The following is a 27,877-nucleotide window of genomic DNA, read 5'->3' as shown; positions in this document are numbered from 1 at the left end:
CATTTTTGGCACTAGTTTTGATGCTTGTCTCAACGAATTACAAAAAGTTTTAAAAAGGTGTATTGAGAAAAATTTAGTGCTAAGTTGGGAAAAAAGTCACTTTATGGTGCAAGAGGGTATTGTGCTTGGTCATGTGATATCGGAGAGGGGCATGGAGGTGGACAAGGCAAAAATACGGGTAATAGCCTCTTTGCCACCTCCGAAGAATGTTAAGGGGGTAAGGTCGTTTTTGGGACACGCGGGTTTTTATAAACGTTTCATTAAAGGATTTAGTGTTATCACTAAGCCTTTGTGCAACCTGTTACTAAAGGATGTCCCATTTGATTTTACTAATGAGTGTATGCAAGCTTTTACTGTTTTGAAGGAACATTTGGTGAAGGCTCCCATCTTACAACCGCCGGATTGGTCGAAACCATTCGAGATCATGTGTGACACAAGCGACACTACTATTGGTGCAGTTTTGGGTCAACGGGTTGACAAGAAACCGGTGGTTATCTATTATGCGAGCAAGACTTTATCCGAAGCACAACTTAATTACAACACAATCGAGAAGGAATTATTAGCGGTGGTGTATGCTTTGGATAAGTTTCGCTCGTACATTTGGGGGAGCAAAGTTGTGGTATACTCGGATCATAGTGTTGTCCGGTATTTGATGGAGAAAACGGACGCAAAGCCTCGGTTGATTCGGTGGGTATTGTTGTTGCAGGAATTTGATTTAGAAATCCGAGATAAAAAGGGAAGTGAGAATGTAGTGGCGGATCACTTGTCTCGGATTCCGGTTGAAGGGATTGGCGATGTTAGCGAAATAAACGAAAGTTTTCCCGATGAGCAACTCCTAGCCGTGTCCACCTTTGTTTCACCGTGGTACGCTCATTACGTAAATTATTTGGCCACGGGTGCCATCCCAAGTCATTGGACCAAAAAGCGAAGACAACAATTTATGGTTCAAGTGAAACAATACATTTGGGATGAACCGGACCTTTTCAAGATTGGGCCGGATCAAGTCATTAGGAGGTGTGTGCCCGAAACGGAGGTATTGGAAATTTTGACCCATGCTCATTCATCCGCATGTGGGGGTCATTTTAGCGGGCACAAAACGGGTTATCGGGTTCTCTCATGTGGGTTTTATTGGCCCACCATTTTCAAGGACGCATGTGAGTTCGCGAGAAATTGCATCAATTGCCAAAAGATGGGAAGCATATCGAAGAGGGATGAGATGCCATTACAACCAATCTTAGTTGTAGAGATATTTGATGTTTGGGGCATTGACTTTATGGGCCCCTTCCCGAATTCGAACGGTTTTCTATACATTTTGGTGGCGGTAGATTATGTCTCTAAGTGGATTGAAGCCATTGCAACACGCACAAATGAACATTCGGTTGTTTGCAAATTTGTTCAATCCAACATCTTCGCCCAGTTCGGCATTCCGAGGGTTATCATAAGTGACGGAGGTTCACATTTCAAGAACTTCAATTTCGGGAAATTATTGAGAGGTATAGCGTGAATCACCGAATTGCCACACCCTACCATCCGCAAACGAGTGGACAAGTCGAAATGTCCAACCGTCAAATCAAGGAAATTCTCATGAAGACGGTAAGAACGGATAGGAAGGATTGGTCGAATAAATTGGATGATGCGTTATGGGCATACCGAACGGCCTTTAAGACTCCGATTGGCACAACATCTTACCGGATGGTGTATGGAAAGGGGTGTCACTTGCCAATGGAGTTAGCGCATCGAGCTTATTGGGCGATCACTACGGTTAATGCGGACTACAACGAAGCGGGGAAGATGAGAAAGCTACAATTGTGTGAAATTGAAGAGCTTAGAGACGAGGCGTATGAATGTGCATCGGCGTATAAAGACAAACTCAAGAAGGTGCATGATGCAAAATTGCGGAAGAAAATGTTTGAAGTGGGTCAAAAAGTTTGGTTGTACAACTCAAGACTTAAGATGTTTGTGGGTAAGCTTAAAAGTAAATGGATGGGCCCGTATGTCGTTCGGCGAGTTGGAAGGTTTGGTGATGTAGACATCCAAGACGAGCAAACGCTAAAACAACAAACGGTAAACGGTCACCGGTTGAAATCGTACATGGAGGGGAACGACATAAACAATTTGGAGCTTGATAAAGTGGGCTACATTCTACGCCCGGTCGATGAGGAACAACAATGAGAGGCCCAGGTTTGGTAGTGTATATAGTAGCATTTCGTTTTATTTTGTTTTGTATAGTTTGTGCAATTACCGTATTTCTTTGAAATCCATGTTTGAAACAAGTGTGGGGATATTCGGGTCACGAATTGCTCTAACATTGTGTTGAGGACAACATAGAACTTTCGAGGGGGTAGGGTGATTTTTATTTGTTTTTGAAAAATTTTAAAAAACACAAAAAAATCGAAAAAATGAAAAAATATATAAAAATGACATTTTGCAGCAAACCAGATGTGCCCAGATGCCACCGTAATTTACGGTGGCACCGTAAGTTACGGTGGCACCGTAAGTTACGGTGGCCATAAATTTTTTTTTGGCTTTTACGGTGTTTCGCTACTGATTTATGGTGGGATTGTCTTGCCAGCATCCACCGTAATTTACGGTCCACACCGTAATTTATGGTGGACCTGGCGAGACAAAGGGTCGTTCCTGGTCCGGCGTTTTATAAAAATAAGAAAAAAAAATAATAATAAACAACAAATGATCGGTCACGTGAATACACCCCATCCACTCCTTTTCTTTCATTCTTCCCTCACCACAAGTTTCACCCATCACTTTCCAAACCCCACAAGATCTCCATAGCTTCTTCAACCTTTAATCACCCATAACTTCTTCAATTTTCAACCAAATCAAGTGAAATCGGAGTCTATCTTGGCTAATTTTTCACGCACTTTCTGATTTTGAGAAGAAATTGGTGAAAAAACGAAGTTTTTGGGGTCGAATTCCAAAACCTAATTCCGAAAATTTTAGGGGTTTTTGAAATTTTTGTTTCACAAGTATCTTAGCATCTTCAAACCAAGGTATGGAAGCTTATTTGTTATATTTTGATGATGCATTGTGAAAAGTAAGGTTATTTAGGTTATTTGTTCATCCCCACTTGTTTGTTCATAGTTTTGACTTGTTACTTGTTACTTGAACATGGTTATGGGTTGTAGATGTAGGATTTGTGATTAAAGTAGTGAACTTTTGGGATGCTCTACATTGTAGAGACACCATGCCCGATTTTTGAAATTTTTTTGATAAATCTATGGTTCACTAACATCTACAACCATGGTAACAAGCAAGTGTGTGGATGTTTGTGGGGAGAAAAGACTAATGTTTGCATTGGTTGTGTTGTTTGCTTTATGTGTGTAGGAAATGGCACGAACAAAAGAAAAGACCGGAGCTAGTTCATCCTCGTCATCGAAGGGAAAGGGCAAACAGCCGGAACAACAACCACGGAAGAGATAATACATGGGTCGAATTGATGAAAGTGAAAGTGAAAGTGAGGAAGAAATGGAGTTGGACCCGGCTAAAAAGCCAAAATGGGACTCAGGTCCATTGGATGAGCAACCGGAGCATTGGCAGCCAACGTTATACAATGACTGTATGAATAAGTTGAAGAATAAGGCAGCGGCCTTTATATGTGAGAGGGAAGTCCGGGAAGTTGAGTTTGGTCAGTTCGGGGTGTTTGACAAGTTCCGCGCTCTAGGTTGGGAGTCGGCACTTAGTTGTTTTGACAAAGATAAGAGCAACTTGTTTATAACCGAAATCCAAGAGTGGATGGCGACTCTTAAATGTAATCAATACGATAGGCCATCGCAAATGAAGCTAATTGGTGAAGTGCATGGGGTTCCAGTGGAAATGTCTTTTGATACATTGAAGAAGCTTGGGAAATATGATAGTCTTCCAGCCCGTGATTATATGATTCCTACGCTTGATAATCTTTTGCTAAAGCCGGAAAAGCACCCCCGTTGGAACGACATGTTGGCAACTCTATTTTTGCCCGGTACTTATCATGGAGTTTTGTATCGGAAGAATTTAAAAATCGAAGCGAAATTATTGTTGGCAATTTGTCTTTTGAATGTCATACCGTGAAGGGGGGACAAGGAGCAAGTAAGGTTTCCTGAAGTACCAGTCCTTTATTCGCTACTTACTGGGGGTCCGCGCTTCCCAATCCGTTATTTGATCATGAACCACCTATGGATCTGCCGGAACAAGTTTGGAAGAGACATTATCCCATATTGCCGAATCATCACGGGATTAATGAAGCAACAAAAGGCACTTACGTCAGAAGATAGAGGAGCAACAAAAAAGACATCAGCCTTTTACTCTAGACAAGATGGGGATTGGTTGGAATTATACGCAATCGGAGTGGTACCATAAGCTTAAGTCGGAAGGGCAGAGATGGAGAGCGTTAAAGGCGGGTGCTAGAGATCTTTTACCGGGCGAAGAAGATGAACCCGAAAGTGATGCAGAAATCCCAAGTGGTGACGATGATTATGCGGATGCGCCGCATGGTGGTGAACATGTGAACGTGAATTTGGGGCAAGGGGGCCCGAGTGGAGGTTATGGTAGCGCTTTTTACGATTATACGGAGCGTTCTTATGAGCCCGGGTGGGCTTATGAAGGTACTATGCAAGAGGTGATAGCAAATCAACGTCCTCCGGCTTCCGTTTTTGAAACATGGTCGGGATCGGAGCGGACGTTATATGATCAAAATACAATGATGAGTGCAAGCATAGAGCGGTCCTTGAAACATAGCTTTGATCGTAATGAGGCGTGGAATCGCACCCTTGCGTATTCCCATGAAGTGGAAATGAATAATCGGTACCATGACGATCAAGAGAGAAGATTACATGCAGATTGGCACGCCGGGCGGCCGGTGGTGGTGGATCCACAACATGTGGATTATGCTTCTCTACCACCTTATGATGGTAGTGTGTCGTATCCGACTCCACAGCTTCACCACTCACAATGGATCGACCCGTGACAACAAGAAGGAGCTCAACAACAACAAGGTGGGAGTAGTAGCGACTCATTTGCGTTTGGAGAATGGAACGACATGATGTCTTCCATTTTTGGACCTCCGAGACCGCGCTATTATTAGTCAGGTTGTGTTCCTCCTTTGTATATTTTGTGCATATTTGTTAGTTTGCTTTGTTTATGGTCGGGTGGTTGGGTGGTGTTAGTTGTTATGTTGTGTTTGGGTTGGTGCTAGTCGGTGGTGTGTTGGTGTTAAAAAAGAAGAAAAATATAAAAAAAATATTTATAAAATGAAAAATCCAAAAAGAAATTTGTGGTTTGAGTTTTGAGCTTTTGGATGATATGAAAGGGGTTTAGTGATCAAAGCCTCCAAAACCATACATTGGGGTCAATGTATCCCAAGTGTGGGGATGGGGGGGAATTTTTGAAGAATTTGAAAAATTTTGAGTCAAGCAAAACATTGTGAAAATTTGAACACCCTAGATTAACTCCAATTGATGCACCGGCAACCCTTGATACCCTTTCATTCTTGGTGAGAGTTGAAGCCACACGTGTACATAAATAATGCTTGTCCTTGATGAGAGTGGCAACGGGTGGGGGTGCATTAGAACTTGTGCTTGAATACGGTTCGAGTCCTTAGTTGAATTGGAATGCAAAAAGGATAAGGGCATCTAGGTAGCCTCGTCATTGGTGTGAGCGAGTGTGGGATTTGGGGGGTTGGACCTCATAAGTTATATATATGAGCATGGTTGCGAGAGGGGCGGGGGTTTGGACATGTAGTAGCCATTTTGTGCCTAAAAGCTTATCGTTTGTTACCCCTAGCTACTTACTTAAAAATTTACCCAATTTGACCCGGTCTTATAGTGCTAGTAGTTGCTTTAGTTGTGTTTAGATATGTTATGTGAATGTTTGTTTATGTTAAAAAAAATCAGAAAAATCAGAAAAAAGAAAAAAAAAGTGATGTTTAGTTGTCTTGTACATATTAGTTAAATTGGTAGTTGTTAGTTTGCTTTATTGTGTAATAAAAAGACCGGGTTAAATTTTCGCTACTTCATATATATTCCCTTTCCTACTGTGACACCCCAGGAAAACCAGTGAACGATGTAACTTACCTAGCTTCCTCAGTGAGTGCGTACCAAATTTCGGGACGAAATTTCTTTTAAGTTGGGGATAATGTGACAACTCGAGTTTCTGACTTTCACTTTCGCATTAAATGCGCGTTGACTTTGACTGTTTAGTTGTTTGGATTGTGGACTTGAAATTGTACGCGTTGTGTTTTAATGAAACGTATTGTCATTTTGCCTATATGTGATTACTTGCTGTGGTAGAAAATAATATTAGAATTATTATTAAAACACTTAGTCTAGATCACGAAACATGACATACAGTTCGAAGGATCTCGAAACATATCCTTCGATTCGAAGGATCGACTTTCGGTTCGAAGGATCTCGAAACATATCCTTCGACCAAGGACTCTATCCTTCGACATCTTTCGGCCCAGTCTTTCTAATGGGCTTGGCCCATTCCTGTGATACGATTTAAATACGTGAATGCATGTAAGTCGACAGTTAGTTTCAAAACCCTAGTTCTATTGTGTGTGTGTGACGGCATAGCAGACCCATTCCCTGTTCGAAGGATTTCATTCCGTAATCCAGATTTCCGGTTAGTGTGTGATGTTGTTTACGATGCTTTGATTTCACGATGCTTTGATTTCTCGATGCTTTGATTTCATGATGTTGCTTGTATGTTGTTATGAATCGGATATGGTAGGTTTAGCAAATATAATTGGATTGAATTGTCATGATTGTTTAGATGTTGTTGTTGATCGGCTAGCAAATCGGCCAAACATGTTTGATTGATCAGCCGGACATATAATCAGATTTGCTTAATCGGCCGGATTGTTTGTATGATGTTAACCTGTTTAATCGATTATGTATGTGATGCATCCGAACGGTTCAGTTAGTATGATTGGTTGTCTATACTTGAGGTTTTGATGTTGTTTTAATAGAATCGCATGATAGTGATCTAGGGCCGGTTCGATTGTGTTATTATTGTTCATGTGGTTAAATTAGGGTTCATGAGATTTAATATGAAACTCCCTGTTTGATCGATTCTGAAGTAACTGAATACTGAATTTGTGTTAATTGATAATCGGATAAACTTGGAAACTTTGTGTAAACGTAACTGTTATTTGTCGAAAGATGTTAGTTATTCGAAACATAGTTGTGACCGAAAGATACATGTCCTTCGAACCATAGTAGTGTTGACCGAAGGATAGCTTTGACCGAACCATAGTAGCGTTGACCGAAGGATAGCATTGACCGAAAGACGACATTGGTTCGAAACATAGCATTCGGTCCGAATGATAACTGTGATAACTATGTCGAAACATAGCTGATGTGTCGAAAGATAACCATGAATCGTAAGATGATAACTGTGCATCGAAAGACGTGTCGAAACATAATTGTGATAATTGTTAGACCGAAGGATGAGCAATGTATCGAAGGATGGGTAATGTGAATCGAATGATAGTTGATGATTAAATGTGAAATAATACGTGTTGTGCCGATATGCAAACTGACTGTTATGTGAACATTAAATTGCATGCGTATCATTGTGAACATGAACTGATTTGTTATACGTGCATACAATAGGACGTGATTAATTACTTGTGAGTGCATAACCTAGCATACCGAGCAAACCAAGGTGAGTTCACACTCTTACCAAGGCATGGGATTCCCGGGGTGTTGGGAATGGGATTGAAAGGATAAGGTTGAATAGATACACTACTGACACTATGACTAGACTATCATATTACTATCCTCGGATGTGAAGGATACTTATACTGATCACTATCCTCGGATGTGAAGGATACTTATACTGATCACTATCCTCGGATGTGAAGGATACTTATACTGATCACTATCCTCGGTTGTGAAGGATACTTATACTGATCACTATCCTCGGTTGTGAAGGATACTTATACTGATCACTATCCTCGGATGTGCAGGATACTTATACTGATCACTATCCTCGGTTGTGAAGGATACTTATTGATACGAATAGTCTAGTGGTTATACAACATGGGAAGCCCCCACCAATAGAACGTACTAAAGGCCCAGTAGAGCCACCTGTTACAAACGAACTTACTATTACGCATTTACTTTCTGTGAACTCGCTCAACTAGTTTGTTGATCATTCTGTTACATGCCTTGCAGATCGTTAGGTACTTGGAGCTTGCACTGGAGAAGCGGGTCGTTGTGGGCAAGGATCGTGGTTTCTACGTTGAACTGTTATGACATTTAAAACTATTAACTATTATTGGTTTATTTACTATGCTTCCGCTACACTTTAAAACTATGGTTATGTTTTGAACACCTATCGTATTGAATGGATGGTTTACATTTATTTTTCTTAATATTAATTACATGTTCAATATGATTGGTGGCTTGATCCTGGTCAGTCACGCTCCCAAGCGGTGATACTCCGCGTGTGGATTTTGGGGGTGTGACAGATTGGTATCAGAGCCATTGGTTATAGAGAACTTGGTTTTAATATGGGAAAAACGTTTTTATTAAAACCAGACTATAACCAGAACAGTGCTCTCAACGATCCACAACGACGCTTCGCTCCACGTGCAAGACTCAACTTCCTAGGTAATAAGGTTTATGTTTATTGCCTACATTGCTAGAATTTGCATAGAACTTTGCTCGTAGTATGCTTACATTACCTTGCTCACAACTTGTCATTGCATGAGAATACTTATGTGCTTACACTCTTCTGTCATCGCACTATTCGCGAACCTTTCTCACTTATGTTGCCTTTGATGTGAAGATCAATGGCCGCACGAATTACCATGACTCAAGCCCAGCTAGAGGCCCTCGTTGCTGCGGCAGTTGCAGCCGCCCAAGCAGGTCAACCCGCTCAGCAACAACCTGGGTGCACCTTCAAGAATTTCATGGATTGTCGTCCTAGCTCGTTCAGTGGCACGGAGGGAGCAGTTGGACTCCTCCACTGGTTTGAAAAGCTCGAGTCGGTTTTCGAAATGTGTGAATGCCCTGAGGCTCGCAGGGTGAAGTTCGCCACTGGCACACTTGAAGGGATTGCGCTCACTTGGTGGAACGCACAAGTGCAGATCTTAGGGTTGGCAGCTGCTAACGCCACACCCTGGAATGATTTCAAAGAACTGATCAAGAGGGAATACTGCACTAGAGAATACATTCACAAGTTGGAGGACGAGTTGTATAACTTGAAAATGGTTGGTTCGGAAATCGAAGCTTACACCAAGAGATCAAATGAGTTGGCTGTGTTATGTCCAACTATGGTGGACCCTCCATACAAGCGTATTGAGTTGTATCTCAAAGGTTTGGCACCAGAAATACAGAGCCACGTTACCTCGGCTAACCTCAACAACATCCAGGAAATCCAGCGTCTCGCTCATCGCATCACCGATCAGGCAGTGGATCAGAATAAACTGCCTAAGCGTATCAGTGCTACTGCTACCGCTACTGCTTCTACTACACTTGCTACTCCCAGTGAAAGTAAGAGAAAATGGGATGGGGATTCTAGCAAGGGATCAGCTTCAGTGCAGTCGCAAGCTCAACAGCGAAAGACAGACAGTTACCAGAGTCCCAGTCAGCACTCCTCAGGCAGCCACAGACAGGGAGGGTATCGAGGAAACCTTCCAAAGTGTAACACCTGCAACAAACATCACAGTGGCCAGTGTAATAAGGTTCGTTGTCAAAGATGCCTCAAGATGGGTCATGAGGCCAAAGATTGTAGAAGCGCTCGACCTGCAAACCAGAATCAGCAGCAACCTCAAGCACAGCAGAATCAGCAGCAGGGTAACAAAGGGTGTTTTCATTGCGGTGCAGAGGGTCACTTCAAAAGGCATTGCCCTCAGCTGAACAGAAACCAGAACAACAACAACCGTAACAACAATCAGGGTAATGGTAACAACAACAACGGGGGAAACAACAACAACAACGGCAATGAAGCTCGTGGTCGTGCTTTTGTGTTGGGTCGAGGAGATGCAGTGAATGATCCCAATGTGGTTATGGGTAAGTTCCTTCTCGACGATATTTATGTTACTGTCTTATTTGATTCGGGTGCTGATACAAGCTATATGTCATTGAAAATGAGTAAATTATTAAAACGTACACCAACACCCCTAGACACCAAACACGTCGTAGAACTAGCCAATGGTAAAAGTGTAGAAGCCGCACAGGTAGTCAAGGGTTGTAGTATTGTTCTAGCGGGTCAGACTTTCTCGATTGATCTCATACCCATAGTTTTGGGTAGTTTCGACGTCGTCATCGGTATGGATTGGTTATCCCAACATCACGCGGAGATTTTATGCAAAGAAAGAGTTATTCGTATTCCTCGCTCCAGCCAAGAACCTCTCGAAGTACAAGGTGACAAGAGTGGTGCTGTGGTTGGCATCATCTCATTCTTAAAGGCGCAGAAATGTTTACGAAAGGGACATACTGCCATTCTGGCACTTGTCACTGACGCATCAGCAAAGGAAAAGAAGCTGGAGGATATACCAGTTGTGCGTGATTTTCCTCAAGTGTTTCCGGAAGATTTACCTGGTTTACCTCCTCATCGTCAAGTCGAGTTTCAGATTGAGTTAGCTCCTGGAGCAGCACCAATAGCCCGCGCACCGTATCGCTTAGCTCCAACCGAACTGGAAGAACTGTCGAAGCAGCTACAAGAGCTCTTGGAAAAGGGCTTTATTCGTCCAAGCTCTTCGCCTTGGGGAGCTCCAGTGTTATTTGTGAAGAAGAAAGACGGTACGTTCAGGATGTGCATCGACTACCGCGAACTCAATAAGGTGACGGTGAAGAACCGTTATCCTCTTCCGCGCATAGATGACCTATTCGACCAGTTGCAAGGGTCGTGTTACTATTCCAAGATTGATTTAAGGTCAGGGTATCATCAGCTGAGAGTCCGGGATGAGGACGTCTCCAAAACCGCTTTCAGAACTCGCTACGGTCATTACGAGTTTCTTGTCATGCCATTCGGGCTTACGAACGCGCCTGCAGTCTTCATGGATCTTATGAACAGGGTGTGCAAACCCTATCTCGACAAGTTCGTCATTGTTTTCATCGACGACATCCTGATTTACTCCAAGAGTCAGGAGGAACACGAGCAGCACTTACGTCTTATTTTGGAACTTCTTCGAAAGGAGCAACTGTACGCAAAGTTTTCAAAATGCGACTTCTGGCTTCGTGAAGTCCACTTCTTAGGCCATGTGGTGAACAAGGATGGGATTCATGTCGATCCGTCCAAGGTTGATTCGATCAGAAACTGGCCAGCACCACGTACACCGACTGAAATACGCCAATTCTTGGGTTTGGCGGGTTACTACAGGCGATTTATTAAAGACTTCTCAAAGATCGCGCAACCACTTACTATGCTAACACAGAAAGGTGTCGTTTACAGATGGGGTAATACGCAAGAGACCGCTTTTCAGTACTTAAAGGATAGGCTTTGCAGCGCACCTATTCTTTCATTGCCAGAGGGCACGGATGACTTCGTGGTTTATTGTGACGCATCGATACAGGGGCTTGGTTGTGTATTGATGCAGCGGGATAAAGTTATTGCCTACGCTTCGCGGCAACTCAAGGTTCATGAACGGAACTACACGACGCACGATTTGGAGCTGGGAGCTGTTGTTTTCGCGCTTAAGATATGGCGACACTACCTGTACGGTACCAGGTGCACGATTTACACCGATCACAGGAGTCTCGAGCATATTCTTAAGCAAAAGGATTTGAATATGCGTCAACGAAGATGGGTTGAACTTCTAAACGACTATGAATGCGCCATCAAGTATCATCCAGGCAAGGCCAATGTTGTGGCTGATGCCCTCAGTCGGAAAGACACTCTACCTAAGCGCGTGCGAGCGCTACAGCTTACTATTCAGTCCAGTCTTCCTGCACAGATACGAGCTGCTCAGTTAGAAGCACTGAAACCCGAAAACGTCAAAGCTGAAGCCTTACGCGGCTCAAGGCAACGCATGGAACAAAAGGAAGACGGCGCCTACTATGTAACGGGGCGTATTTGGGTCCCACTTTATGGCGGTTTACGCGAACTTGTAATGGATGAAGCTCACAAGTCTCGCTATTCGGTACATCCAGGGTCGGATAAAATGTACCACGACATCAGTACCACTTATTGGTGGCCTAGTATGAAGGCTCACATCGCTACGTACGTTGGAAAATGCTTAACCTGTGCGAGAGTCAAGGTTGAATATCAGAAACCATCAGGCCTACTTCAACAGCCCAAGATACCTCAATGGAAATGGGAAGAAATTTCCATGGATTTTGTTACAGGCCTACCTAGATCTCAGCGTGGGAACGATACAATATGGGTCATAGTTGATCGACTCACCAAGTCTGCACACTTCCTGCCGATTAAGGAAACGGACAAGTTCTCCACCCTCGCAGACGTCTATCTTAAAGAAGTTGTTTCGAGGCACGGAGTGCCCACCTCTATTATTTCGGATCGCGATGCACGATTCACGTCAGAGCTTTGGCAAGCGATGCACAAATCCTTCGGCTCACGTTTAGACATGAGCACAGCATATCATCCTCAGACGGATGGGCAGTCTGAGCGAACTATCCAAACTCTAGAAGACATGCTTCGAGCGTGTGTCATTGATTTCGGCAACGGCTGGGAAAAGCACCTCCCTTTAGTGGAGTTTTCATACAATAACAGCTATCATACCAGCATTCAAGCCGCTCCATTCGAGGCATTGTACGGACGTAAATGCCGGTCACCTCTCTGTTGGGCAGAGGTGGGGGATAGTCAAATTACGGGTCCAGAGATTGTAGTGGACGCCACAGAAAAGATAGCACAGATACGACAACGCATGGCGGCAGCACGCGACCGTCAGAAAGCCTACGCGGACAAGCGTAGAAAGCCATTGGAATTTGAGGTCGGGGACCGGGTTTTATTGAAAGTTTCACCCTGGAAGGGTGTGGTTCGATTTGGTAAACGAGGCAAACTGAATCCGCGGTACGTCGGACCATTCGAAATCTTAGAAAAGATTGGCAAAGTAGCCTACAGATTAAACCTACCTCCTGAACTCGGTGCAGTTCACAATGTATTTCACGTGTCGAATCTGAAGAAATGCCTATCAGATGAGACCCTTATAGTTCCTTTTAAGGAACTCACTATCGACGAGCGGTTGCAGTTCGTCGAGGAACCAGTTGAAATCACGGACCGGGATGTTAAGGTCCTCAAACACAAGAGAATCCCTCTTGTTCGAGTTCGTTGGAACTCCCAGCGTGGTCCAGAGTATACCTGGGAACGCGAAGATCAGATGAAAGTAAAGTATCCCCAGTTATTCGAAACCAATGCATCCACTTCTGAGGCTGAAGCTACTACTACTGAATTTCGGGACGAAATTCCAAATCAACGGGGGGATGATGTGACACCCCAGGAAAACCAGTGAACGATGTAACTTACCTAGCTTCCTCAGTGAGTGCGTACCAAATTTCGGGACGAAATTTCTTTTAAGTTGGGGATAATGTGACAACTCGAGTTTCTGACTTTCACTTTCGCATTAAATGCGCGTTGACTTTGACTGTTTAGTTGTTTGGATTGTGGACTTGAAATTGTACGCGTTGTGTTTTAATGAAACGTATTGTCATTTTGCCTATATGTGATTACTTGCTGTGGTAGAAAATAATATTAGAATTATTATTAAAACACTTAGTCTAGATCACGAAACATGACATACAGTTCGAAGGATCTCGAAACATATCCTTCGATTCGAAGGATCGACTTTCGGTTCGAAGGATCTCGAAACATATCCTTCGACCAAGGACTCTATCCTTCGACATCTTTCGGCCCAGTCTTTCTAATGGGCTTGGCCCATTCCTGTGATACGATTTAAATACGTGAATGCATGTAAGTCGACAGTTAGTTTCAAAACCCTAGTTCTATTGTGTGTGTGTGACGGCATAGCAGACCCATTCCCTGTTCGAAGGATTTCATTCCGTAATCCAGATTTCCGGTTAGTGTGTGATGTTGTTTACGATGCTTTGATTTCACGATGCTTTGATTTCTCGATGCTTTGATTTCATGATGTTGCTTGTATGTTGTTATGAATCGGATATGGTAGGTTTAGCAAATATAATTGGATTGAATTGTCATGATTGTTTAGATGTTGTTGTTGATCGGCTAGCAAATCGGCCAAACATGTTTGATTGATCAGCCGGACATATAATCAGATTTGCTTAATCGGCCGGATTGTTTGTATGATGTTAACCTGTTTAATCGATTATGTATGTGATGCATCCGAACGGTTCAGTTAGTATGATTGGTTGTCTATACTTGAGGTTTTGATGTTGTTTTAATAGAATCGCATGATAGTGATCTAGGGCCGGTTCGATTGTGTTATTATTGTTCATGTGGTTAAATTAGGGTTCATGAGATTTAATATGAAACTCCCTGTTTGATCGATTCTGAAGTAACTGAATACTGAATTTGTGTTAATTGATAATCGGATAAACTTGGAAACTTTGTGTAAACGTAACTGTTATTTGTCGAAAGATGTTAGTTATTCGAAACATAGTTGTGACCGAAAGATACATGTCCTTCGAACCATAGTAGTGTTGACCGAAGGATAGCTTTGACCGAACCATAGTAGCGTTGACCGAAGGATAGCATTGACCGAAAGACGACATTGGTTCGAAACATAGCATTCGGTCCGAATGATAACTGTGATAACTATGTCGAAACATAGCTGATGTGTCGAAAGATAACCATGAATCGTAAGATGATAACTGTGCATCGAAAGACGTGTCGAAACATAATTGTGATAATTGTTAGACCGAAGGATGAGCAATGTATCGAAGGATGGGTAATGTGAATCGAATGATAGTTGATGATTAAATGTGAAATAATACGTGTTGTGCCGATATGCAAACTGACTGTTATGTGAACATTAAATTGCATGCGTATCATTGTGAACATGAACTGATTTGTTATACGTGCATACAATAGGACGTGATTAATTACTTGTGAGTGCATAACCTAGCATACCGAGCAAACCAAGGTGAGTTCACACTCTTACCAAGGCATGGGATTCCCGGGGTGTTGGGAATGGGATTGAAAGGATAAGGTTGAATAGATACACTACTGACACTATGACTAGACTATCATATTACTATCCTCGGATGTGAAGGATACTTATACTGATCACTATCCTCGGATGTGAAGGATACTTATACTGATCACTATCCTCGGATGTGAAGGATACTTATACTGATCACTATCCTCGGTTGTGAAGGATACTTATACTGATCACTATCCTCGGTTGTGAAGGATACTTATACTGATCACTATCCTCGGATGTGCAGGATACTTATACTGATCACTATCCTCGGTTGTGAAGGATACTTATTGATACGAATAGTCTAGTGGTTATACAACATGGGAAGCCCCCACCAATAGAACGTACTAAAGGCCCAGTAGAGCCACCTGTTACAAACGAACTTACTATTACGCATTTACTTTCTGTGAACTCGCTCAACTAGTTTGTTGATCATTCTGTTACATGCCTTGCAGATCGTTAGGTACTTGGAGCTTGCACTGGAGAAGCGGGTCGTTGTGGGCAAGGATCGTGGTTTCTACGTTGAACTGTTATGACATTTAAAACTATTAACTATTATTAGTTTATTTACTATGCTTCCGCTACACTTTAAAACTATGGTTATGTTTTGAACACCTATCGTATTGAATGGATGGTTTACATTTATTTTTCTTAATATTAATTACATGTTCAATATGATTGGTGGCTTGATCCTGGTCAGTCACGCTCCCAAGCGGTGATACTCCGCGTGTGGATTTTGGGGGTGTGACACCTACCCATACACCTAGCCACGTTACAACCTTGAAAGTCCCTTTGATTTGCATTCATGTTTGGCACTTATTAGGAGAAGGATCGATTTAGGTACAAGCTTATAGTTGTGCAACCGCTCGTTAGCCTTTGTGTGTCTAGCTCATATTGCTAGTGCTTACTTGTAACCGAGAAGAGAGACATAGTGAGGGGTGCATTAGTTGGGTGTTAAAAAGGGGTTAGTAAAAGGATTGCATGTTTTTGCTTGGTTTACATTGATCACTTGTTGAGAAATTGATTTAATGAGTTGCTTGGGACAAGCAACGGTTAAGTGTGGGGATGTGACGGGTGGTCCATTGGACAACCCTTTATGATGTTAAAAGACATGTTTATCCCTCATTTAATTGTGTAATTATCTTGAATTAGATAACTACGGTTGCTTATGTTTCAGATGCGGTTCGGGAGCTTAAAGTGGATAAAACGCAGCTTAGGAAGGAATGGAGATGAACGGGTCACGCGTGGAGTGAAAGAAGAAACAAAACCCATGTTTCAGGGGTCCACCGTAACTTACGGTGCCACCGTAATTTACGGTGGTCCTGAAACACAAAAGAAGTCCACCGTAACTCAGTTTCAAATCACCGTAACATCTTGAAGGCCACCGTAACTTACGGTGGCACCGTAAGTTATGGTGGAAGATGCGAGAAAAACGTAACTGCCTCATTTAATCAGTTTTTATGGTGTCTTTTGGGATATTCTTATGATTGGACGATTTGGGAACTCTCTAGGGGCGATTTTGGCTGTCTTGCTTGGTTGTAAACATTTTCTAAACAATTTGTTTGTGTTTTCGATCCGTATGAACATTGAACTTGTTGCTATGATGATTCACCAAGCTATGTGTGGCTCAACTTATGGTGATCATCCTGAATTGAAGGTTTGTCTATGACTTTTGTGTTTGGATTCGTATTTCTAGAATAATAGACTTGCAATGTTTGTTTGTTTATTATGGTGTGTGAATGTTTGTTTGTAAATTGTTGATTGATGTTATAATCATATTCTAAACCGTACGTTCTTGGTGTCATTGACAACCGAGATATCACGGGAGGGATTAGGGTTGGATATTAATCAATTGGTTATCGGGTAACAACCTTGCATTGTCATAATCCGAGTACTTAGTTCCCTTTTATCACAACAAACAACTATACACGAATCATGTCTATGTGATTCTTTCAAGTGAATTTTAACACAATTGTCAAAAGCAAACTGGAAATTTAGGATGGTCGCTTGTTCCTAATCTGTTTACAAACTTAATCTTTGATTTGCAATTTAAGTAGTTAATAGTAGTTCTTAAAACCAAAACAATCAACTTTTGAATTTTAATTTTTGCATTGTAGGTTAATTGTAGTTAAATCACAAAACTATAACATAAACACATTTTCCACATACTCCCTGAGTTCGATACCCACTTACCGCTAGCTAATTAGTTGTTATTGGGATTAAATTTGCGTGTACCTACGACTGCACGTCACCGGGTTTGGTGTGTTGGGCTGTTGGGTTTGGGCCGAGGGATAGGGACATGGTGGTGTTGTAGGCCATTGATTCCAAGGTGTATGTGGGCCGGCCCAAGGAGGTGCATGCCATGGAGCCCCACTGTAATAGTTGTCGCTGTTGTTGAACCGACCTCGGCCGAAGGAACCGCGGCCATGGCGACCCGGGCCACGTCCGCGTCCCCAGCGGTCATAGGTATCACCACGGCGGTCATAGGTATCACCACGGGATCGGTCACGAGTATTATTGGTGGTGCGATTGGAGGTGTCCGGTGTGGTGGTTAGTGCGGTACCCATAGCTTGTCCCGAAATGTTTGCTTGAGCCGTTTTTCGTTCCTCAACTTGGCAAAGACGAGAACGGGTGTTGTAAAAATATGGTAAGGGGACAGTTTGTTGTAGAATGAGAGCAATGTTTTCGTATTGATCGTTTAGGCCGGTAAGGATTTGCATGACAAGTTGCTTTTCGGTGGTGGTGGAACCAAGACTGGTGAGTTGGTCGAACATGAGTTTCATGGCTTGGCAATAGGCGGACATGTTGGGAAATTGGTCAAGACGGGTATTGGCAAATTTGTTTTGAAGGTCAATGGTGCGGGATTCTTGGTTGTCAAGGAAGATGTTTTGTAGGGTGGTCCACGCTCTGTAAGCGGTGGTGTCGTTCTTCATAATGGTGTGTAAGAGATCCTGAGTTATGGTACCGTATATCCATTGCAAAACAATGGCATCGATACGTTCCCATGACTCGGAATAGGTGGGTTTTGGTGAAGTGGGGGCGGTTTGTTTGTCGGTGGAGGTTGAGGTGTCGGTTTTCTTAGGTTGAAGATGATCATAGCATTCATAAGCTTTGCAGTGGTTTTTGAAAAGTTCAGCCCAGGTATTATAGTGATTTGTTTGTTGATCAAGAACCAAAGGGATGGAGTTCTTGATATTGTTGATGGTGACAACAGGGTGGATGGATTGGAGAAGACATGAAGATCGGCGGGACGTGATGAACAGGAAAAGAAAAACGGCAAAGAGAGGGGGGGGGGGAGGCGAAAATTAGCTAGGGTTACCTAGACTCTTGATACCATGAAAGATATGGTTCAAACCCTTGATCCTTTCTCATTCATCTCAAATACATATATACAGAATACATGGCCCAATAACATGGGAAGAAGATAATTACAAATCAATTCCTAAATTACATATCTAGGTCTATTCTATTACACATTTTATAAAAAAATTGGGTCGTACCCGGTTCCTACCCGGAACCGGTTCATCCGTAAACAAAAAAACCTCGGTACATTAAATTCTTACCTTTATTGATTTTTTTAAAAATTTAAAAACTAGTGTTAACTTAACTACTGATGTGTGGTCGGCTCCACATGGTTTACCCGAATCGTACATTTGTGTCACCGCTCATTGGGTTGATCCCGATACGTGGCAAATGATGAAGCGCACAATTACGTTTGACGAGTTTACTTCTCTTCATATCGGTGAAAATATTTTTTAAAATTATAAATGCAACAATCATTAAATATTGTTTAGAGGATAAATTTTTTTCAATATCATTTGATAATGCTTCAAACAACACAACGACGATCGATAAATTAAAATTAAAGTACAAACTGATTATTGATGGGGCGTTTTATCACACAAGATGTGTTGCACATATTATTAATTTAGTTGTGCAAATGAGGCTAAAGGATACTTTTATTTCGGATTTTATTAAAGCTTTTCGAATTATGCTTCATGACATTTTCAAAAATGGAAAAGAACGATATCAAGAATATAAAAAACTTTGTAACGATGTTAATCAAAAATTAATTGGACCTAATTGGGATATACCAACTCGTTGGAATTCTACTTGTTTTATGTTCGAAATGGCTTTAAAACAAATGGGCACGTTAAAAACTTTTCATACATCACTAAGTGATGATTACTTAGTCGACCCTTTTCCCGACATGGCTTGGGGAAACATTGAAAAACTAAGTACTTTTTTAAAAGTTTTCAAAACGGCAACAACTAACATTTCGGGTGTTTATTACCCTACTAGTTCTCTTGTTCTTTCGGAATTGTATATGATCACTACGAATTTTAGAAAATTTTAAAATTCAAGTGACATGTTGAGGAACATGATGAAACCGATGATTGAAAAGTTTAAAAAATATTTTTTGGATCTACCATCCGTTTATCTTTGTGCCGCTGCTTTAAATCCAATTTTAAATGTGTCGGGTGTTGAAGTTTTGATTGAAGAAATATACGACAAGTTGGATATGCATGAGGAGGATCCAAGGTTAAAAGAAAGAATCAAAAAGAATTTTAACACTTGTTTATCAAAACTTTATGATCATTATTTACAAAAATATGGAGAAAATAATACTAGTAATATGTTTGAGTCTCGATCGTCGGCCACTTGTCGAACGACTACTGATGGAGACTCACTCATAACGATGTTGAATGTCGTTAGAGATGAAACGGCTAAACAACAAAGAGGTAACGTCCCATCAAGTGAACTTGGTAGATATAAAGAAACATGTTATTCGCGCACTATGACCGCCGCGGAACATAAAAAGTTTGATCTTTTGTCATGGTGGAAATCAAAAGAATCGGAATTCCTGATTCTAGCCACCATGGCTCGTGATATACTAACGGTCCAAGCTTCCACTGTAGCTTCGGAATGTGTGTTTTCTCTTAATGGCAGGGTATTGTCCATACGAAGAACAAGACTAACACCGAAATCAATAGAGATGACAATTTGCCTAAAGGATCATTTGGATGCTGTGGAGCGTATTTAAGATAAGACAAGTCTTGAAGACAAAGTGGAATTAGAGAACAAGATAGTTGATGAAGAGGAGGATGAAGAAGTACAAACTAATGATTCGGAAGACGATTGTACCGAAGTGGCACCACCAAAGCGAGCTGCAAGTCAAATGGACGCATCCACGACATTGACAAATAAAGGTCAAAGAAATAAACCGGCTTCAAAATGTTTTTGTTTTCTTTAATATGTTTGTATGTTTTTAAAATTGTAGTATTTTGTTCAATATAAGGAATTTTCTTTTAAGAACCGGTTACACAGTATCTTTTCAGCGATTTTTAAGACATTCCCGTGGAACTGGTTCTTCAGAGAACCCGGTTCCAACCCTACCCGGGATCAGTTACTATCGGTTCCAGTATTAAAGCTCTAAACCCGGTTAGGAACTGGACCCGGTTCCTACAAGAACCGGTTCCCCTACACTATAACAAGAACCGGATCCGGGTAGGAACCGGTTCCGGGTACAAAAAAAAAAAAAAAAAACCCCATATGCCCATCTCTAACTGCTTGCAATATTTAGTCTTGATATTTGGAGCTCTAACTAAGGTCTCTTTGTTTCGTTTCTAAAAAAAACATACTTACCGACATTTGATTGTTGTCAAACATAGACGCTACATCAAATGTATATTGAAACATATAACGACTTGAAAGAACTCGAGTTCATTTCATGATACTTTTCTTTATTTCTTATTTCTGTACAACAGTAGTCTTGCAAGTTCATTTCATGATACTTTTCTTTATTTCTATACAACAGGAGTCTTGCAATATTTAGTCTTGATATTTAGAGATGCATGCGTATGTTCTCACTAAGGTTTCTTCGTTTCTAAAAAAACATACATACTGACATTTGATTGTTGTCGAACGTATACTTCATTATCTTCGAGTGAAGCAATCAACTGCGTACAGTTCACACTTATAGATTTCCAAGGAACAACAAACATAGAGTTACTAGCGCAGCGGTACAATGGGTTTGTTACTTACCTACAATTGATCAACCTGTCGATATCTTGACTAAAAGATCAGTTGAAACTCGGTTTGCATATCTTCGCTTATAAGCAAAATCTTGAAAAGGTTCTCATGGCATAAAGATCTTGAAACTCATACACAATAGTGCATACTGCATCTTGATAATATTGAACTAATAAACCCATGAAGTTTGAAGAAAATGTAACTAAAACAGGAAGGGACATGCAATTAAATTAACTAAAGGTTAACAGTCAGTCTCGATGCATAAGACAGGAACTAGAAACATAAATGCCATGACAATGTTTCAACAGTTTCTCTGTATCTATGCATGTATATGTAGATATAAAGGAGCAGATCGATTAGAAGAAATCTGAAGCTAATTCAGTGCATAGTAGGACGGGCTGCACGTGGCCTAACTGGTGTCTTTGAAGGGCTCACCCTGCATAAAACGAATCCATATTAGAGACATCGTCAATGATAGAAGCAATTATAGAGTTGGTAAAAGGAGTGGGTCTGACATGTCGTGTCAGATCGACCAGAAACATGTTTTCTCCATTTATTTATAAAATAGCGAACGTGTTAAATATGATTACAATAGTTATATCACTCAAATAATAAGTTGAAACACACTTTCTCCACATATGCGATACACTGCTAACTGAAAAACATAATAAAAAATATATATACAAATTCGAAAAAATAATATTCTTTGATAATCCCACCTTAGAATATTCCCCCCACCAGTCCCACCTTTCACCTATTTTTCCTACAATGGTCCACCGTTAAAAAAACTTAACGGAGTTAAGCTTTTTTCCAAATTACAAACAGACTTTTTAGGGCTTTTGATCAGAACGATGATACGAGTCCATTGATCTAAAAACTTACTTCGAAATGGTGCTCCAAGTGACTTGATTTTCGTTAATTAGAAATTTAAACACCCGAATTGAAGCGCTGTTTTCATCGTTTGGAGCACCGTTTCGAGGCAAGTTTTACATCAATGGACTCGTATCGTCGTTCTGATCAAAAGACCTAAAAAATCTGTTTGTAATTTGGAAAAAAGCTTAACTCCGTTAAGTTTTTTTAACGGGGGACCATTGTAGAAAAATAAGTGAAAGGTGGGACTGGTGGGGGGAATATTCTGAGGTGGGATTATTAGTGGCCAATAAGGTCTAGGTGGGATTATTAAAGGCCAATTTCCCATTTTTAAATAATATATGTAAACTCAAATCAGATGCACATGACATATACATATACATCAAAATGACAAATAAGATGCCACATAAGGTTTTTTTAACAGCAAAAAAAAAATTAAATGTAATTTGGTTGCTAAAATTAGGAAAAAAGTCTCTTTTAAGTTCATTTTTTATATCGTGCAGTTTAACCTTAATAACACACTGTGCACAACTTTCGACCCATTTATCCTGTTTCCTAAAGCTATTTATTTTATTTTACCCGCTTGACCCATTAGAGATGAAAAACAACCCGCATCGACCCATTAATAAATAAACGTATTCAAACGGCACCCTCTGGAAATTGATGATAACAGAAACTGGTACACGGGAATATATTAAATTGACAGAGAAAAACGACCACTCAACCTTATTGGCAACGATCCCAGCACAGCGCCACTACAGTTCAGAGCTGCAATTGCACTCTCGGCCTGCAAGAAAGTATTAAAAATACCTAAATTTAAGAAAATATATATTTTAAAAAAATCCTGCAGGGTACTTCCGTTTTTCCATTGTTGTACGTAAGCAACCTTCTATAGCAGGTAAATGGTGGTGTGACACCAATTTTTTGATGACACGCTGGTGTGTAAAGTCACCATTTTACCTGCTATAGAAGGTTAATCACATCCAACTCTAACAAATGCATTAAGCATGATTTTAAATAATTCAAGATTTAGCAGGGCCCACATCACTAATTGTTGATAATCAAGTTTCGCGTATTATATATGTTTCAGATCGGGTAATTTGCACATATAATAAAGCAATTTTTTTAGAACAAATATAGGTTAGAAGTCTTTAGTGCTTCAAGTTGTTTCCTTTTTTGAGCAACAAAAACAGGCTAAAAAATCTCACGAAAAAATACCATCACAAACTCAACAAAGGCGATGCGAGTGAAATGATTATAATCCCCAAGCAACCTCAAGCGATAAACCTAGAAAATAATTAATTCCACAACAAGTGGTTCAAAACTTCAGAAATAACTAACTAATAAGAGTAGATTTTCGGACTTTCTAAAAACGGAAGGCCACAAACCTCGCCACAGAGTGATTCAAAGAAGAGTTTGACATCTGCCTGAGTGACCTGATTAAAAAACAGATATTAAATAAGCATATCATGCATTATCTGTTCGTAATATGCATTAAGAAAAGAGAGTTGAAGAGTTACCTTCTTATCGATGTTAGTGCAGTAAATGGTTCTTGCACACATTTCCCTTTCGTCTTCAGACTATAAAACACGGATTTTAATAAGTTAGAAGAAAATAAGTATAAGCACACTAGAAGTGGCAAGATGGGGCCTGGGGTGGGGTTAACAGGTCAACATGGGTTCGAATGGGTTGACCCGCAAACAACACAAATGTGTACTTCATAGCGTATCGAGATCAACAAAAGTCGAAAGTAAAAGAGGGTCACCTGGGGTAGAAAAGTTGGATTTACTGGTGCAATTGCGGTTTTCGAAGGCAGAACCCTAACAGGGTAGAACCCGAGCATTGTTCCACTAAGAGTCAATGCATTCCTTGCACCTTCTGCAAACACATCAAATACAATGAAACATCACAAAAAATGGAAAAAAAAAATAAATAAATAAAAGTATTTACTCGATACCAAAGGTTAAATTCCCATACCCTCATCAGTAAATTCTATAAATGCAAAATGAAGAACGGAATTAGGGTCACCACATACACGACAATCCACAACCTTAAAAATTCCAAATAAAAAAACAAGAGTCAGATCTTCCTTCACATTGGTATGTTTTCAACTTTAATACCACAAATTCACACATGTTTACCTGCCCACAGTTAACAAAGAGAGCAGCAAGCTGTTCTTCAGTTACCTACATTTATAAAATAGCAAAATTGTTCATCAACATAAAAAACAGCAAAAATTTAAAAGTCTTTACCTGCTGATCAATATCAGACACATAAACTGTTCTTTTAATCACATCGTCCCGTTGTGCCATGCTAGTTCTGCTGTTCATCCTTCGCTTTCCATGAGCAAAATTCCCCTTCTGATCATAAAATGCAAATAACATAAAGCGCATACCGGTAGTAACAATTATACCCAAACAGATTATTTCACCCTCAACCTCAAAACAACAACATATAATCAAATCATAACCAGTTTATTTCTATTTCTATTTCTATCCAAACGCCCCTAAATCAAGAAACCAAACGTGGAAAATTATCAAGATTAAAAAAAAAAACTTATACCCTTCTTGTGGGAGTGGCATTAGTAAAAGCAGTGTTGTTAGTTTGACCCAAGAAACCATTAACAGCAGCATAACCAAAATGAGAACCAGATGACGTCAGCAACGGAGGTCTTTGATTAGGGACAAATTCTTCAGCCATAGGGTTAAGTTTTGACAACATTTCTTCCAAATCCCTAATTTCTTTCTTAAACCCATCTCCACCACCGCCGTTGTAACCGTTTCCGGCGACGCCACCGTTCGCCGGCGGCGACTGCAGTGACGTCATCTTCAGCTGTTGCTGATGGTGGCTGTTGTAATCATTTGATCGATCGACATCTGATGCAACAACGTTGATACTCCGAACATTTTCAACAACAGCCATTGATGTTTGATGGATTCAAACTGATAACGATCAAATCTTTTTCACAGTTGGGGTTTAATTTGATCTGGGTATTGTTGCTGTTGATCAAAATCTTGAAATTAAATAAAAAAGATTAAAAATTGAGTGATTTTTTTTTTTATTTTAGAGAAAAAGATGTACCTGCAATTGAGCTTACAAGATTGTTGTTACACATTAACCAAGAATCAAAATTTAAACCAAACCCATTTCTAAAATGGATCAAAATCAAAAACCCACAAACAAAATTTGATCTTATGCAGTACAGATTGAATATTTATGGAAATTTTTGGTTCGCTGGAAAAGTGTTGCAGAGAGAGATTGATTTATCCGTCAATGTTCAAGAAATGATGGTATATGAACAAGCATTCAATGTAGCACAACAACAACCTTTTTTTCTTTTTATTTTCTTCATGATTTTATTTACTTTTTCTTGTGTTTAATATATTTAATTGTTGATGTGTAATAGGGACAAAATGTGTGGGATCATCACTCACTCGGACCCGTTTTAATCATGGAAAGTTATTTAAAAGATCCTTAAATAAATTTAGATTCTTTTTTTTAATCCGTATAATAATGTAATGTGGTAGTTGGTGACTTGGTTGTTCCATAATGTAATCTCTTTTTAGTCATGTTATCTTTTTTTTTTTTTTTTTTTTTTGTTATATGAAGGCTAGTTTGTTGTTTATGCATTATAATATTGTTACAAGACTTATAAATAATGATTACTAGGTTAGAACCCCGTGTATTACACGGGTTGAATAAATGTAATTTTATATATTAGATAATAAAAAGTTATATCTTTATGAACTCCGTATATTGTACGGGTTAAATAAATGTAATTTTAAAAGTTACATCTTTAAAAACCATGTGTATTACATAGATTAAATAAATGTAATTTTGTATACTAAATACTAAAAACGTCGTATCTTTAAAAAACCCGTGTATAATCGGATTGAATAAATCTAACAAATAATAAAAAATTACATCCTTAAAAACCCCGTATATTACACGTGTTGAATAGATTACACGGGTTGAATAAATAAAATTTTATATACTAAATAAAAAAACAATATATTTTAAAAAACCTCATTACACATATTGGGTAAATATAATTTTATATATTAAATAATAAAAAAATTATATCTTTAACAACTCGTTTATTGTGCGGGTGAATAAATGTAATTTTATATACCAAACAATAAAAAAGTTATATTTAAAAAAGGAAAAATTACAAGTTTTGTCCTTTATCTTAATACCAGTTATCAGGCGGTGTCCACTTTAACGAATCTTGATAAGTTTTGCCCTTTACAACGAAGTTTGTTGCCCGTTTTGTCCTTTAGGCTCAACCCAGTTAGATTTTCTTGTTAAATCTTGTCATCCAAGGGTATTTTAGTCTTTTTACCCATTTATTTAATATTATTTAAAAGAATAAAACAAAATATTTTATGGTTGACTCTTGAAATAAAGTTATATTTTAAAAAAACTCTGTCTATTATACGGGTTGAATAAATCTAATTTTATATAATAAGTAATTTTATAAACCATATGTATTATACGGGTTACATCTATGTAACCAAATAAAAAATTTACACCCGCTATTACATTATTAAAAATAGCAACATAATCGCCCCATGTTGAATATAATAAATATTTACCAACCCGACTAAATTCAAATATTTTGTCAATAAATTATCAATATTATTATATTAGATGTAATATAACCCGTGTATATTATATTGATATACATTTTAAATTATTTAGTATTTTAATTGTATGATATATATTTTTTTTAAATAAATAAAGATCATATATCGGATAAAATTTAATTAATATTTAATAATTTAAATTAAATAATAATTATCTACAATTAAGGATGGTCTAGGATAATGACAAGTGTCCCTTTATTGGTTTCTTTTATTATATAGTATAGATTTGTGTAATTTATCAGCATATTTTTTGATGATAACATTGCTAACGTAACAACTACAAGGTTTAGTTTGATGTAAAGGTATTATTGTTATGAGACTTATAAATAGTGTTTAATTGTGTAACTAGTTGTAACACCCGTGTGAACACACGGGTATGTTTAATAACGATCGAAATCAAATACTAAAAAACAAATTATAATATACCATTTAAATTATTTGCATTTAGTTACATATTTTTATAAAACAATGTTAAAGACAGTTAATTTTAGTGTACATGTTTAATATAGAAATAAACTAAGTAATTGATAATATGTTGTCTAAAATGAAAGCATGACCTAATTTTATGTTAAAGAAAGTTTGTTTTAGTGTACATGTGCAAAGTTTTTGTCTATATCTATAAGTAAAATATGATGTGAAATTATTTAATGAATTCACATTCGCATTATACTTATGAATTGACAACAACATCAGGCATGAGTCATAAGTGAAGCTATAAAACATTCAGAAACAAAGGTCCTCTGTCTTTGTTTCAATCCAATAATTGACCTTGAAACCGTATCTGCAAGCGGCGCTGAATTTCTTGGTCTCAATACCCAACCTATCTGAAATTGACAATTACTATCCGGTAAGTTTCAAAACCGCATTGAAAAATCATATATAACAACCTAAGTTTTGAGATGTATTAAGGAAAAACCATTACCTGAGATGTAAACGGAAAGAATGTGATGGCTCAATGATGGTTGCTGTCATTAGGTGCATTGAGACCTAACGGAAAGAATTTGATGGATTAAGTATAATTATAAGCTTATTAACAAATGAGACCATATTAATTTAAAATTTAACCTTATGATAACCAAAAGGCAATCTTTGTATAGTCTGAAACATAAGTCATCCTTGATCATGGGTCATCAGCCAAATCAAATCCTAAAAAACAGATTATATCCCTGCATGAAAAACAAAATGGATAAATTTAGGGAAAATGGGTTTGAAAGATGATAACCCAACAGTAGAGGATCTCATTCTACAA

General features: G+C 39.3%; 3 protein-coding genes across 7 annotated transcripts; 1 reads left to right on the top strand and 2 right to left on the bottom strand.

The window, feature by feature from the left end:
* Positions 1 to 1,722: 1,722 nt before the first annotated feature.
* On the top strand, positions 1,723 to 2,172 carry LOC110942991. The gene has a single exon (XM_022184750.1). It carries the CDS (start codon positions 1,723 to 1,725, stop codon positions 2,170 to 2,172), a length of 450 nt encoding a protein of 149 aa, XP_022040442.1.
* A 15,126-nt stretch (positions 2,173 to 17,298) lies between these two features.
* On the bottom strand, positions 17,299 to 18,012 carry LOC110942992. The gene has a single exon (XM_022184752.1). The coding sequence runs from the start codon at positions 18,010 to 18,012 to the stop codon at positions 17,299 to 17,301; it is 714 nt and encodes a 237-aa protein (XP_022040444.1).
* Positions 18,013 to 21,293: 3,281 nt separating this feature from the next.
* On the bottom strand, positions 21,294 to 25,334 carry LOC110940379 (polyadenylate-binding protein-interacting protein 11). Of its 5 annotated transcripts, none has more exons than XM_022181932.2 (11): positions 25,064 to 25,261; positions 24,545 to 24,981; positions 24,235 to 24,342; positions 24,124 to 24,168; positions 23,960 to 24,032; positions 23,748 to 23,860; positions 23,503 to 23,562; positions 23,371 to 23,418; positions 23,201 to 23,269; positions 22,708 to 22,769; positions 21,294 to 21,548 (listed from the first exon to the last, which is right to left on the bottom strand). In XM_022181932.2, exons 2-11 carry the CDS (start codon positions 24,902 to 24,904, stop codon positions 21,491 to 21,493), a joined length of 996 nt encoding a protein of 331 aa, XP_022037624.1. In that variant the 5' UTR covers positions 24,905 to 24,981; positions 25,064 to 25,261; the 3' UTR covers positions 21,294 to 21,490. The 5 variants fall into 5 exon arrangements, with proteins under 5 accessions (XP_022037624.1, XP_022037627.1, XP_022037625.1 ...); XM_022181935.2 differs by having other exon boundaries at positions 21,299 to 21,548; positions 24,235 to 24,339; positions 25,064 to 25,334; XM_022181933.2 differs by having other exon boundaries at positions 21,299 to 21,548; positions 24,545 to 24,995; positions 25,064 to 25,329.
* Between the last annotated feature and the right edge of the window lie 2,543 nt (positions 25,335 to 27,877).

This window comes from Helianthus annuus, chromosome 4, assembly GCF_002127325.2.
Source record: "Helianthus annuus cultivar XRQ/B chromosome 4, HanXRQr2.0-SUNRISE, whole genome shotgun sequence".
NCBI lineage: Eukaryota > Viridiplantae > Streptophyta > Magnoliopsida > Asterales > Asteraceae > Helianthus > Helianthus annuus.
This window is presented reverse-complemented; position numbering and strand designations above follow the sequence as displayed.

Excerpts from the sequence above, each read along its gene's own strand:
- LOC110942991 (XM_022184750.1), top strand. The coding sequence starts at position 1,723 with ATGGAGTTAGCGCATCGAGCTTATTGGGCGATCACTACGGTTAATGCG.
- LOC110942992 (XM_022184752.1), bottom strand. The coding sequence starts at position 18,012 with ATGAAGAACGACACCACCGCTTACAGAGCGTGGACCACCCTACAAAAC.
- LOC110940379 (XM_022181933.2), bottom strand. The coding sequence starts at position 24,904 with ATGGCTGTTGTTGAAAATGTTCGGAGTATCAACGTTGTTGCATCAGAT. Across the intron at positions 23,270-23,370 it reads TTGAATCACTCTGTGGCGAG|GTTTATCGCTTGAGGTTGCT; the intron begins GTTTGTGGCCTT and ends ATTATTTTCTAG. Across the intron at positions 22,770-23,200 it reads CCTTTGTTGAGTTTGTGATG|GCCGAGAGTGCAATTGCAGC; the intron begins GTATTTTTTCGT and ends ACTTTCTTGCAG.